This window comes from Thalassophryne amazonica, chromosome 10 (genome assembly GCF_902500255.1).
Source record: "Thalassophryne amazonica chromosome 10, fThaAma1.1, whole genome shotgun sequence".
Classification (NCBI taxonomy): domain Eukaryota; kingdom Metazoa; phylum Chordata; class Actinopteri; order Batrachoidiformes; family Batrachoididae; genus Thalassophryne; species Thalassophryne amazonica.
This window is the reverse complement of record NC_047112.1, coordinates 116,107,260-116,121,537: the sequence shown is the minus strand read 5'-3', so window position 1 is coordinate 116,121,537 and position 14,278 is coordinate 116,107,260. Positions and strand designations below refer to the sequence as shown.

Here is a 14,278-nt window from a genome sequence, read left to right as displayed (position 1 = left end):
TCGACCAATAGTCGAACCTCGGATTCAGGAATAGCAGTGTGGTTTTCGTCCTGGTCGCGGCACACTGGACCAGCTCTACACCCTCCATCGGGTGCTCAAGGGTTCATGGGAGTTCGCCCAACCAGTCCACATGTGCTTTGTGGATCTGGAGAAGGCACACAACCGTGTCCCTCAGGGCACCCTGTGGGGGTGCTCCAGGAGTACGGGGTCCGGGGTCCTTTGCTAAGGGCTATCCGGTTCCTGTACGACCACAGCAGAAGCTTGGTTCGCATTGCCGGTAGTAAGTCAAACCTGGTTCCAGTGCACCTTGGCCTCCACCAGGGCTGCCCTTTGTCACCGGTTCTGTTCATTACCTTCATAGACAGAATTTCTAGGCGCAGTCAGGGTGTAGAATGGTTCCGGTTTGGGAACCACAGAATCTCATCTCTGCTGTTTGCGAATGATGTGGTTCTGTTGGCTTCGTCAAATCAGGACCTTCAGCGTGCACTGGGGTGGTTTGCAGCCGAGTGTGAAGCGTCCGGGATGAAAATCAGAACCTCCAAATCCGACGCCATGCTCTCGACTAGAAAAAGGTGCCTTGCCCTCTTCAGGTCAGTGGAGTGTCCTTGCCTCGAGTGGAGGAGTTTAAGTACCTCCGGATCTTGTTCATGAGAGAGGGACGGATGGAGCGTGAGATCGACAGATGCATCGGTGCAGCGTCTGCAGTGATGCGGTCACTGTATCGGACCGTTGTGGTGAAGACAGAGCTGAGCAGGGGGACAAAGCTCTCGATTTACCGATCGATCTACGTTCCGACCCTCACCTATGGTTCCGGGCACGTCCCATTGGGAGGAGGCCCCAGCGAAGACCCAGGACATACTGGAGGGACTACGCCTCTCGGCTGGCTTGGGAAAGCCTCGGGGTTCCCCCGGAGGAACTGGGGGAGGTGTGCGGATCAGGAGGTCTGGGTGGCTTTGCTTGAGCTGATGCCCCCGCGACCTGACTACGGATAAAGCGAAGAAAATGGATGGATGGATGGATAGGTTGAAGAGGATTTGCAAATCGTTGTATTCTGTTTTTATTTACATTTCACACAATGTCCCAACTTCATTGGAACTGAGGATGTATTACATATTGTGTCAGAATCACAATCAGAATCGCCTTTATTGTCATTGTAATTTACATTGCAACGAGATTTGAGTGCAACTCCAAATGGTGCTTTTCCGAGGTGCGAGTAATTGTTAGCAAAATAAAAGATAATGAAATTTAACAAAATAAATTATTTAAATATATATACTAAAATGTACTAAAGTAAAACGTGGACAAAAGTAAAATGTAAAACAAGAATTATGTACAACTGTGGAATGATACTGCACGGGAAAATATTGCACATGGGTACAGATATTGCACAAGAACTTTGAAAAGTGCAGATTAATGTGGTTTGTTATTGTTCAGTGCAATGATTGCTCTGGGGAGAAAGCTGTCCCTGAGTCTGTTGGTCCTAGTTTTGATTGACCTATACCGTCAGCCAGAGGGTCGTAGGTCAAACAGGTTGCTAGGGTGGGATGTGTCTTTGATGATGCTGGCAGCTCTGCTGAGGTAGGGAGAACTGGCAATGTCCTCCAGGCTGGGCAGAGAGCAGCTAGTGATCCTCTGGGCCGTGTTGATCACCCTCTGCAGCGCTCTCCTGTCTGCTGCTGAGCACCCCCCCCCCCCCCACACTATAATGCAGTACGTCAGGATGCTCTCAATGGTGGCTCTGTAGAACAACACCAGCAGCTTCTCCTCCAGATTGTTCCTCCTGAGCACCCTCAGGAAGTGGAGTCACTGCTGGGCTTTCTTCACCACTACTGTGGTGTTGGCAGTCCAGGAGAGGCTGTCAGAGAGCTGCACTCCCAGGAACCTGATGGAGCTGATCCTTTCCACACAGCCCCCATGGATGTCAGCCCTGCCCTTCCTGAAGTCCAGGATTATTTCTTTTGTTTTTGTGGTGTGTGTTTGGTGGCAGGTGGTTAGCTTAACACCACGCTATCAGTCAGTTGACCTTGTCTCTGTAATCAGACTCACCCACCCCCCGAGATGAGCCCAACCACAGTGGTATCATCCACAAACTTTATGATAGTGTTTGAGACCTCGGTCGGAGAGCAGTCATGAGTGTAAAGGGTGAACAGGAGGGGGTGCAGTACACAGCCTTGAGAGGAACCGGTGCTGAGTGTGATGGTGGAGGAAAGGTGGGGGCCAAGTTTCACGGACTGTAGGTGGTTCGTGAGGAAGTCCTTGATCCACTGGGAGATGGGGGTGGAGATACCCAAATGTACCAGTTTCTGGACCAGGATCTCCGGGATAATGTGGTTGAAGGCTGAGCTGAAGTCCAGGAAGGGCATCCTCACATAGCTCTCCTGGTGCTCCAGGTGGCTCAGCGCCGTGTGGAGCTCTGTGGTGATAGCGTCCTCTGTGGAGCGGTTTGCCCTGTCAGCAAACTGGTGGGGGTCCAGAGTGGGAGGCAGACAGGCCCTGATGTGCTGAGAGACCAGTCTTTCAAAGCACTTCATGACCACAGACGTAAGTGCAACAGGCTTGTAGTCATTTATGTTCTCCACTGCTGACTTCTTTGGGACTGGAATGATGGTGGAAGATTTGTGGCAGAGTGGAATGATGGCCTGCGACAGAGACAGGTTGAAGATGCAGGTGAAAACTCCAGTCAGTTGGTCAGCACATGCTTTGAGTACCAGGCACACCATCAGGCCCGGCCGCCTTCCTGGGGTTCACCGCCTTCAGCACACGTCTCACTTCCTGTTCCTGAAGTGTTAGCATGCTAGTGGTGGAGGGTGGTGGGTGTGGAGTTGCTGCTGGTCTGTCTGTTTCGAAGCGGGCAAAGAAGCGGCTCAGCTCCTCTGCCAATGAGGCGTCAGACCTAGCATTTTCTAGGTTGCTGCTTCTGTAGTTGGTTATATGATTTATTCCCTGCCACATCTTTCTGGGGTCATTCACAGCGACGTGGTCCTCTGTCTTTTTCTTGTAGGTAGCCTTGGCCTTCCTGATGCCTCTTTTCAGGTCAGAGCTGGCCGTGCTGTACAGGGCCCGGTCCCCTGATTTAAAGGCGATGTTGTGGCTTTTTAACAGGGACTGGACTGCACTGTTCATCCAGGGTTTCTAGTTTGGAAAAACTCTGACCCTTTTGTTGACGGTGACAGTGTCAACATAGTTCTTAATGTAAGAGAGTAGGTGTCAGTGTACTCCTGCAGGGTTTGGCTGGAGAATAAATCCCATACAGTCCATGAGAAGCAGTCCTGTAGCTGGGAGAGCGCTCCCTCAGGCCAGGTTTGGATTGTCTTTTGTTGTGGCTTTATTCGCCTCAGCAGGGAAGTGTAGGTGGGGGTGAGGGACAGGCAGAGATGGTCAGATCCAGCGAGATGGTGGAGGGGAGTGACTTTGTACGCATGTTTTATGTTTGAGTAAACATAAAATGTGTTTCCCTCTGGTGGCACACTTCACGTACTGGACGAACTTAGGGAGTACAGTCTTTAAACACGCTTGATTGAAGTCACCAGCAACAATACAAACGCCATCCGGGTGGGCCAGCTGCTGTTTATTTACACAAGCAAGCAAGAGGCTAAGGGCCGTGCTAACGTTAGCATCGGGTGGGATGTAAACGGCAAGCACAATGACTACTGTGAACTCCCTTGAAAGATAAAAAGGTCTGCACGAGACTGCCAGCACCTCTAAATCAGGAGAACAGTGAGAGTCAATGACCCTGCTGCTACAGCACCACTCACAGTTCACATAAACACAGAGCCCTCCACCTCTGCTCTTACCCGAATCACTGGTTCTGTCCTGTCGGTGTAGCGTGCGACCTGCTAGCTTGACTGCAGCACTGGGGATCAGCAGGTGAAGCCACGTCTCCGTGATGAAAATAACACTGCAGTTCCACACAAAGCTGTTTGTAGCCATCTGTAGCTCCAATTCATCCATTTTGTGGGAGATGGATCTAGCGTTGGAGAGGAAGAGGCTCAGTAATGCTGGCATGTGAGGTTGTTTACGTAGCCTAGCATCGGAGCCCAACCATCATCCTCGCTTCTGCTTCCTGTCTCTGCGCCGCCATCTCTGCCTGCTGGGCATGCTGGTCATCCACGGAGAACCCGGTGTTTTTGCTATGTCCTCCGAGATGTTCTGGTACTGGTGGAATTCGCTAGTAATCGACAGTTTGTACCTCAGACTGAGGCCGATAAGGTTTTGACAGCTGAAACTGTGGCTCGCTTTACAAAACTCGAAGAATATACGCGAAAAAAGTGACGAAACAAGCACCAAATTGGAGAACTAAAAGCCGCTGCACCTGTGCGCGCCGCCATCTTGTTTAAGTGTCACCTACACTTTAATGGTTACATTTATAAACAATGTAGGTTACAAATGGTAAGTTTTACCATTACAGTGCTGTCAACATTTAAATATGGGGACTGTCATGCCTCTGTTATTTAAGTTAATTAATTTAGTGTGTGTTTATTTCTAAGATAATTCAGTTGGTTCTGTTCAGTGAGCTGTTTCTTTAAGAAAGTCTGAGTAGGTCATGTGATGAGACTCACGAAGAAAGCCAACTAGTGAACGCTGCTTCATTCACTCCTCCTGTGTTCCTAGCAAACTACTACTTACATCTTGTGCAGTTCGTGGTATCGTGGTTTCACCCTTTCAATTGTCATTAAACCTGGGTACAAGAAGTCATCCTGGTGTCCAGAGTTATGATGAGCGGAAGGTGTTGAGCTTACTGTCTTCGTGTACAGTGCGCATAAGGAAGGCAGGATAGTGAAACCACGCCTTCATGGCTGTGGTTCGACCTCTTCTTAAAAAACCTCACCTGGACTCATCAGTTTTATCCAATTTTAGACCTGTCTCTCATCTGCCATTTCTATCTAAGGTTTTAGAAAAGGTTGTCTTTTTACAGTTACAATCATTTTTAGAAGACAATCTCATCCTTGAAAAATTCCAGTCTGGGTTTAGATCGCGACACAGCAGTGAGTCAGCACTTTTAAAAGTTCATAATGATATTACTCTGTCGGTGGATGCAGGGAATCCTGCTGTTCTGGTTCTGTTGGACCTCACAGCAGCCTTTGATACTGTGGATCACACAGTACTTGTTTCCCGGTTGGAACATTTTATTGGCATTCATGGTACTGCACTTGAGTGGTTTAGATCATATTTGGCTGAAAGGAGCTTTTCTGTCATGATTGGGGACCTTTCATCATCAACTGCTCCTCTGTGCTATGGAGTGCCGCAGGGATCTGTCCTTGGGCTGATTCTATTTTCTTTGTACATTCTGCCATTGGGGTCAATTATAACCCAGCACAATTTGTCCTTTCATTGTTATGCAGATGATCTGCAAATCTATCTGCCTGTGAGGACTAATGGGAGTGATGCTTTGTCATCATTATTTAATTGTATTCCTGAATGATGGTAAAACTGAGATCATGGTGTTTGAGCGCACTGGCAAACCAAATGTGGTAACACCAAATTTGGGTGCTTTGGCTAACTATGTAAAACCAGCTGTCAAGAATTTGGGAGTGATATTTGACAGCTGTTTGAGGTTCGATCAACAGATAAATTCTGTTGTCAAAGCTAGTTTTTTCCAACTTCGCCTCTTGGCTAAAATAAAGCACTTTCTCAGTAGACGTGATCTTGAGACGCCATTCATGCTTTCATCAGCTCCAGACTTGATTATTGTAATGCACTTTATTCGGGCATTAATCAGTCGTCTCTTGCACGTCTCCAGTTGGTGCAGAATGCTGCTGCTCGTCTTTTGACAAACACTTCTAGACGTGAGCATACTGCGCCCATCCTATACTCACTCCACTGGCTTCCAGTTCGTTTTAGAATTGATTTTAAAATTTTAATGTTTGTTTTTAAAGCTATTTATGGCCTTGCACCTCCCTACTTGTCTGAAATTTTAACTTTGCACACCTACAGTAGGACGTTAAGGGCGTCTGGCCAGCTTTACTTAGATGTTCCAAGGTCAAGATATAAACGCTGGGGTGATCATGCTTTCGCGGTAGCTGGCCCCAGACTGTGGAACGAGCTACCTCTTGAGTTACGTACTATTCCTGACCTAGTACTTTTTAAATCTAAGTTAAAGACTTATTTATTTAAACTGGCTTTTAACACTTAGTGGGGAGGTGACATGTTCTGTTATTTTTATGTTCTTTTTTTTGTGTTGTTTTAAAATTTTATTTTATATGTTTTTTATTTTGTAAATTTGTGTTTTTAATGTTAAGCACTTTGGACACCAGTCGGTGCTGTAAAGCGCTTTACAAATAAATGTTGATTGATTGATTGATTGATTCATTGCAGAAGATAACATAGTTAAACGCTGGACACACACAATGGATTTAAAGGAGCAGTCACTTAAGTCTGGATCCTACTCATCATGTTCCTCAAAATCAGCTGCTGAGAGGGCTGCTGCTTTAGCCCGTGCTAAAGCAGAGGCAGCAAAAGCACGATTCACCTTTGCAGAGCAAGATATGATCCTGAAAATGGAAAAGGCACAATTAGAGTCACGAATGGCAAAGTTGTCTCTGGAGAGGGATGCAGCTGCAGCTGAGGCAGAGGCAGAGGTCCTAGAAGCAGCTGTCAGCATTGATCAATCAATCAATCAATTTTTTTATATAGCGCCAAATCACAACAAACAGTTGCCCCAAGGCGCTTTATATTGTAAGGCAAGGCCATACAATAATTATGTAAAACCCCAACGGTCAAAACGACCCCCTGTGAGCAAGCACTTGGCTATAGTGGGAAGGAAAAACTCCCTTTTAACAGGAAGAAACCTCCAGCAGAACCAGGCTCAGGGAGGGGCAGTCTTCTGCTGGGACTGGTTGGGGCTGAGGGAGAGAACCAGGAAAAAGACATGCTGTGGAGGGGAGCAGAGATCGATCACTAATGATTAAATGCAGACTGGTGCATACAGAGCAAAAAGAGAAAGAAACAGTGCATCATGGGAACCCCCCAGCAGTCTACGTCTATAGCAGCATAACTAAGGGATGGTTCAGGGTCACCTGATCCAGCCCTAACTATAAGCTTTAGCAAAAAGGAAAGTTTTAAGCCTAATCTTAAAAGTAGAGAGGGTGTCTGTCTCCCTGATCTGAATTGGGAGCTGGTTCCACAGGAGAGGAGCCTGAAAGCTGAAGGCTCTGCCTCCCATTCTACTCTTACAAACCCTAGGAACTACAAGTAAGCCTGCAGTCTGAGAGCGAAGCTCTCTATTGGGGTGATATGGTACTATGAGGTCCCTAAGATAAGATGGGACCTGATTATTCAAAACCTTATAAGTAAGAAGAAGAATTTTAAATTCTATTCTAGAATTAACAGGAAGCCAATGAAGAGAGGCCAATATGGGTGAGATATGCTCTCTCCTTCTAGTCCCTGTCAGTACTCTAGCTGCAGCATTTTGAATTAACTGAAGGCTTTTTAGGGAACTTTTAGGACAACCTGATAATAATGAATTACAATAGTCCAGCCTAGAGGAAATAAATGCATGAATTAGTTTTTCAGCATCACTCTGAGACAAGACCTTTCTGATTTTAGAGATATTGCGTAAATGCAAAAAAGCAGTCCTACATATTTGTTTAATATGCGCTTTGAATGACATATCCTGATCAAAAATGACTCCAAGATTTCTCACAGTATTACTAGAGGTCAGGGTAATGCCATCCAGAGTAAGGATCTGGTTAGACACCATGTTTGTAAGATTTGTGGGGCCAAGTACAATAACTTCAGTTTTATCTGAGTTTAAAAGCAGGAAATTAGAGGTCATCCATGTCTTTATGTCTGTAAGACAATCCTGCAGTTTAGCTAATTGGTGTGTGTCCTCTGGCTTCATGGATAGATAAAGCTGGGTATCATCTGCGTAACAATGAAAATTTAAGCAATACCGTCTAATAATACTGCCTAAGGGAAGCATGTATAAAGTGAATAAAATTGGTCCTAGCACAGAACCTTGTGGAACTCCATAATTAACTTTAGTCTGTGAAGAAGATTCCCCATTTACATGAACAAATTGTAATCTATTAGACAAATATGATTCAAACCACCGCAGCGCAGTGCCTTTAATACCTATGGCATGCTCTAATCTCTGTAATAAAATTTTATGGTCAACAGTATCAAAAGCAGCACTGAGGTCTAACAGAACAAGCACAGAGATGAGTCCACTGTCCGAGGCCATAAGAAGATCATTTGTAACCTTCACTAATGCTGTTTCTGTACTATGATGAATTCTAAAACCTGACTGAAACTCTTCAAATAGATCATTCCTCTGCAGATGATCAGTTAGCTGTTTTACAACTACCCTTTCAAGAATTTTTGAGAGAAAAGGAAGGTTGGAGATTGGCCTATTGATGGCTCGCTGCCATTGATGGCAGCGAGCGAAGTAAAAGAAAGCTCCAACTTGATGAGACACCCTTTAACCCTCTAGAGCGGACCAGAGAATATGTCGCTGAACAGTCAAAAGAGCATTCAACTGTAGCACCAGAAGAGCATGCTCAGGATGAGACTGGTCAGTTGTTCACAGAGTCCATAGCACCGCACCTGCTCACTCAGGATGAGACTGGTCAGTTCTTCACACAGTCAACCCAAGTCCAACATTCACATTCACTGCAGGCGAGCTCTCCAGACAAGGCAAATCGGCTACACCCAGAGTACACATCAACACCCATCTTCCCCTTCAAGATGAAACCAGACACCTACGTGTAGACCCAGTACTTGGAAACTGTACCCAAGCTCCAAGACCCAAAGCAGTGGATAATCCAGCTAGTGCCAACCTCACCCACACAGCAGTGATCAGAGTAACTACACATCAACCACAACCCACTAGGTCCACGCCCCTAACCTCCAGAAATACCCATGGTTATCAAAGCACGTATGGAGTAAGGCTCAGTAACCAGAGTTCACTGCATCACCCCATGTCCAGCCACATGCCTCAAAATGCTCATCATGACCAATCAAATGTGAATGATGTCGTCAGATATCTTGCCCGACACGAGCTGGTTACTACAGGTATGACCCAATTTAACAACCAGCCAGAGAGCTACAGAGCTTGGCAACAGTCTTTTCAGAAAGCAGTGAGTGGACTCAATCTGACATTCAGTGAGGAGATGGATTTATTGGTGAAGTGGCTTGGCAAAGAGTCGGGAGAGCATGCAAACGTATCAGGGCTGTCAATGTTAATCATCCCCAAAGAGGACTCTGTATGATATGGGACAGACGGGACGCATGCTATGGGGCCCCTGAAGTAATCGAAGAGGCTCTTTTTCAACGCATCAGCAACTTTCCCAAAATTGGCTACAAAGATTATACAAAACTTCACGAGCTCAGTGACCTCCTGATGGAGCTGCAGGCAGCCAAGGCAGACGGAACCCTTCCAGACCTTCACTACCTTGATACAGCCAGAGGAATCAGCCCTCTGGTCCAGAAGCTTCCCCCTAGGCTGCAAGAGAAATGGCTGTCTCTTGGATCTGACTATAACGAATGCAATCGGGTCTCATTTCCTCCCTTTGAAGTTTTCGTGGACTTCATCTTCCATCAGGCTAAAATTAGGAACGACCCTAGCTTCAACTTCACTGGCCAAGCCGACACCCCAAAAGAAGACAAGATCTTTAAAACACTCAGACAAAAAGAAATCTCAGTCCACAAGACAGACGTCTCTTCTACATAACACAGTGCTGGAGCTGAGAACCAAGATCGTCACTGTCCCATTCACAAAAAGCCCCACCTACTGCGGAAATATTGGGCTTTCCGAGAGAAACCCATAGAGGAGAGGAAAGCATTTCTTAAAGAGCACAAGATCTTCTTTAAATGCTGCACATCTACAAAACACGTGGCTAGGGACTGCAAGTATATAGCCACATGCACTGAATGTGGGAGTGAGAAACACAACTCCGCCCTTCACCGTGGACCAGCTCCACAGGCCGAGGAGCCACTCCCCTCTACAAATCATGGCGGGGAGCCAGCTTCTTCAGAAGTTGCAAGCAGCTGTACTACAGTCTGTGGTGATGATCAGAGTGACAGATCATGCGCTAAAATCTTTCTGGTTAAAGTCTACCCCATTAATCGCCGTGAGAAAGCAACAAAGGTCTACGTGATCACTGACGAACACAGCAACAGATCCTTGGCTCGGTCTGAGTTCTTCGACACATTCAGTATTCAAAGCCCTCCTGCTCCTTACTCTCTCCGTACCTGTTCAGGAGTGACAGAAACCATGGGAAGGAGAGCTTCGGGTTATCAGATCAAATCTATGGATGGGAAAGTCAGTCTTCTTCTACCAAGTCTGGTTGAATGCAACGACATCCCTAATAATAGGTCAGAGATCCCTACTCCAAATGCTGCATCCAACCACCCTCACCTGAAATCAATTGCTCATCTCATCCCAGAGCTTGAACAAAGTGCACCCATCATGCTTCTCCTAGGGCGAGACATCATCGCAGCCCACAAGGTTCGAAAGCAGTTGAATGGCCCTTGAGATGCCCCCATGCACAGAAACTCGACCTGGGGTGGGTGATAGTTGGTAATGTCTGCTTGGGAAGTGTCTACAAGCCTGAGACCATGAACACCCTTTATCAATCAATCAATTTTTTTATATAGCGCCAAATCACAACAAACAGTTGCCCCAAGGCGCTTTATATTGTAAGGCAAGGCCATACAATAATTATGTAAAACCCCAACGGTCAAAACGACCGTTCTTTATACCAGAACAACAGAGCAGAAACGTCCCTCCATCTTTGAACCCTGCCCAAACATCCTGCAGGTGAAAGAGAGGTACAGTCAGTTTCAAAGCACCGCCCATCCTAAGCTACAGACAACAAGGAAACTTCTCTGCAGTGGAGAAGCAGAGCAGTTAGGCTCCACAGTGTTTCAGCAAACAAGGGATGATAACAAGGTGGCTTCATCCATTGATGACATCTCATTCCTGAAAATCATGAAGGACAACTTAAAAGAGACAAGGACAACAGCTGGGTAGCTCCGCTGCCATTCAAGTCACCAAGGCGTCGCCTCCCTGACAACAAAGTTCAGGCCTTAAATCGACTTTCATCACTGAGACGGAGCCTCGAAAGGAAACGAGTATTGAAACAGCATTTTCTCACATTCATGGAAAAGGTGTTTCAGAACAATCATGCAGAAGTGGCACCTCCTCTGAAGGAAGTTGAAGAGCGCTGGTACTTGCCAACTTTGGTGTGTATCACCCGAGGAAGCCTGGAAGCATTCAAGTGGTGTTTGACTCAAGCGCTCAGTACGGAGGTGTCTCACTAAACAATGTCTTGCTGACCGGGACCTCAACAACAGCTTGCTTGGGGTACTCCTCAGGTTCTGGAAGAAAGCTGTGGCAGTGGCAGCAGACATCGAACAGATGTTCTACTGCTTCCTCATCAGGGAAGAGGACCGCAACTTCCTGAGGTTCCTGTGGTTCCGGGACAACGACCCATCCAAAGACATCATCGAGTACCATATGAAGGTCCATGTCTTTGGCAATAGCCCCTCCACCGCAGTGGCCATCTACTGCCTTCGACAGAGTACAGAGGTCGGAGACCCTGACGTCAAACAGTTTGTCAATCGGGACTTTTACATGGACGATGGCTTGAAGTCCTTCCCTACAGTTGAAGCAGCAGTTGACCTGCTTAAGAGAACACAAGACACCCTCTCTGGATCAAACTTGCGGCTACATAAAATCACCTCAAACAAGAGAGAAGTAAGGAAGGCCTTCCAGTCCCAAGATTATGCTAATGACTTTAAAGATCTAGATCTTGGTTCTGACGCTCTTCCCATGCAGCGTAGTCTGGGCCTCAACTGGGACCTAATGTGTGACACCTACATCTTTAAGTTAGGGGATGAAAAGAAACCCTTCACCCGCTGCGGCATCCTGTCGACTGTAAACAGCATCTATGATCCTCTAGGGATCACCCCAGTCACCATTCAAGGAAAAGCTATCCTCCAAGAGCTAACAAAAGTCCACAGTGACTGGGACTCTCCCCTCCCACCAGAAACAGAAGAGACATGGGTCACATGGCGATCCTCTTTGGATGACCTTAGCAGTCTCCAGATACCTCGGACCTACGCAGACACCTCTCTCTCAGAAATGTCATGGCGAGAGTTATGTGTCTTTTGTGATGCCTCGACTAAGGCAATAGGTGCTGTAGCATATCTTAGGCTAACAGATACAGAGGGCACCATCCATGTGGGCTTTGTCATGGGAAAGGCTAAGCTAGCCCCCTTCCTGAGCACACAGTGCCAAGACTTTAGCTCTGTGCAGCAGTTCTTGCGGTGGAACTTGCTGAACTCATCTCCTCAGAGTTGGACATGCAACTGGACGATACTATCCTTTACAGCAACAGTAAAGTAGTACTACGATACATTAAGAATGAGAGCAGACGCTTCTACGTGTATGTCAGCAACAGAGATCTATGGATAAGGAGGTCATCTCGCCCTGAGCAGTGGCAACATATGCCTACAGAACTGAATCCGGCAGATATCGCCACAAGGTTTGTCGCTGCTGCACGTCTGTCAGATACCAGCTGGCTGGGTGGACCTCCATTCCTGAAAGAGCCCCTTAAAATCGATCTTGGACAAGACACCTTCGAGCTGGTGAACCCTTCATTAGATCCAGACATCCGTCCCTTGGTCTCTACGATGAACAAGTGTCAAGGGTCAAGAAAGATGTCTTTATTTTATTTTTATAAAACAAGTATTTATGTTCACTGAAGTCGAGAAAGGGTGACTATAAAGTGAGTTTTGGCAAAACGAGTTATTATTTTCATGTTGAGGAGGGGTTCTGTCAGCAGCTGCTGAAAGTAACTAATAATCTAACTTATTTACTTTTAAAATTGAGTAGTCAGTAAAGTAACTAAATTACTTTTTCAAGGTGTAATCAGTAACTGGATTACTTTTTCAAAATAACTGTCACAACACTGAAGCCAAGTCTACACACAGTGCGTAACAGGATAACCATTCTGGGCAGTGTGCGTCACAGTGCCCCTTGTGGTCACACAGTGTGTAACAGGATAACCACTCTGGGCAGTGTGCATCACAGTGCCCCTTGTGGTCACACAGTGTCTAACAGGGTAACCACTCTGGGCAGTGCGCAGTGCCCCTTGTGGTCACATAGTGTCAATAAGACATTCAGATTCTGTGGAGACTTTTAAGAATAGACTAAAGACGCATCTTTTTACTCAGATCAGTTGTGTTGGCATCCTTTTAATTCTTCTAATTTTTTACTTTTTATTGTGCTTTTTTGAACTGTTAATTGTGCTTTTTTGATCTTGTAATTTTATTTTACATTGTTTTTGAACTATTTTATGTGAGGCGCCTTGAGGTGATGCTGTCGCAAATTGGCACATTATAAATTGAAATTAAATTGAATTGATATGTTGATCTTGTTAGGCACAGTTAAACAAAGCAGTAAAACTGGAGCAGTCTTACCGATCAGAGGTAAATACTTGTGGATGTTCTGGGTCAGGTTTCCATCCATGATTTGCCAATGAAAAACATCCTGAGACAGTTAGGACAGAGTTAACAGCTCTCTGTGTTTTAAAATGGCCAATTCTGAAGAAACATCGAACACTGAAAGTACTCACCATCTGGAGTTTCATGTTTGGCTTCCCAACCTTCTCCACAATTGCAGCTGCTGAGAACATAAGTACAAGTAAATATTCTCACAGAAAACACTTTTCCAGCTCCCCAATATGTTTTCCTGTCTACTCACACTGATTATTTAACTGGTGTTTCCCAGCTACTCACCGGCTGAGAACACAGTCATACATAATGTCACCTTCTTAAAATAATGACCTATAGTATTTTAAAAACGCAATTAGAAAAGCAAGTCGGACATGAACATACTCCATAAATATATCAACAGCATTGAAAAAACACACAGATTGAAAGTTTACCAGCTAATGACGGACCATCTGTTAGCAAGTTCTTCATGGAGGTGAAAATCTCCTTTAACAGTGGAATGTGGCAGAAAAGTGCTATGTCCACCTTTTCTGCCATTTCTCTGGTAGTCAGACGACGTCCCGGATCAACACAGCATTCAGTTTGGAAATGATCTGGTCGTTTCAGCCTGTCGATGGCCGCTCGGAGCACAGTGCACCCTCAGCCGCTGTGGGCCGTCTTTAATCCGGTTGTAATGCTCCTTAATCTGTGTGATTATCTGATTAATCTGTGTCCATAAAATCGTCCCTGAAAGCCATCTGAATTTTCTGAATGGTGTCCACCTGGCTGTCTCTCACAGTTTCTGGAAAAATTTGATGCATTGCTGCTCCAGCCGTTCAGA

General features: G+C 46.0%; 1 protein-coding gene across 4 annotated transcripts in view; it reads right to left on the bottom strand.

Moving 5' to 3' along the window:
- hyi (hydroxypyruvate isomerase) overlaps positions 1 to 14,278 on the bottom strand; it is a 130,157-nt gene that overhangs the window by 24,177 nt on the left and 91,702 nt on the right. For 2 of the 4 annotated variants that reach the window (XM_034180750.1, XM_034180748.1), the window contains 2 exons: positions 13,581 to 13,630; positions 13,426 to 13,495 (listed from right to left, as the gene is read on the bottom strand). The exons of 1 other annotated variant lie outside the window; for it this stretch is intronic. In XM_034180750.1, coding sequence (XP_034036641.1) covers positions 13,426 to 13,495; positions 13,581 to 13,630 — 120 coding nt within the window. The remainder of the gene's footprint in view (positions 1 to 13,425; positions 13,496 to 13,580; positions 13,631 to 14,278) is intronic. One more of the 4 variants, XM_034180749.1, reaches the window with a different exon arrangement.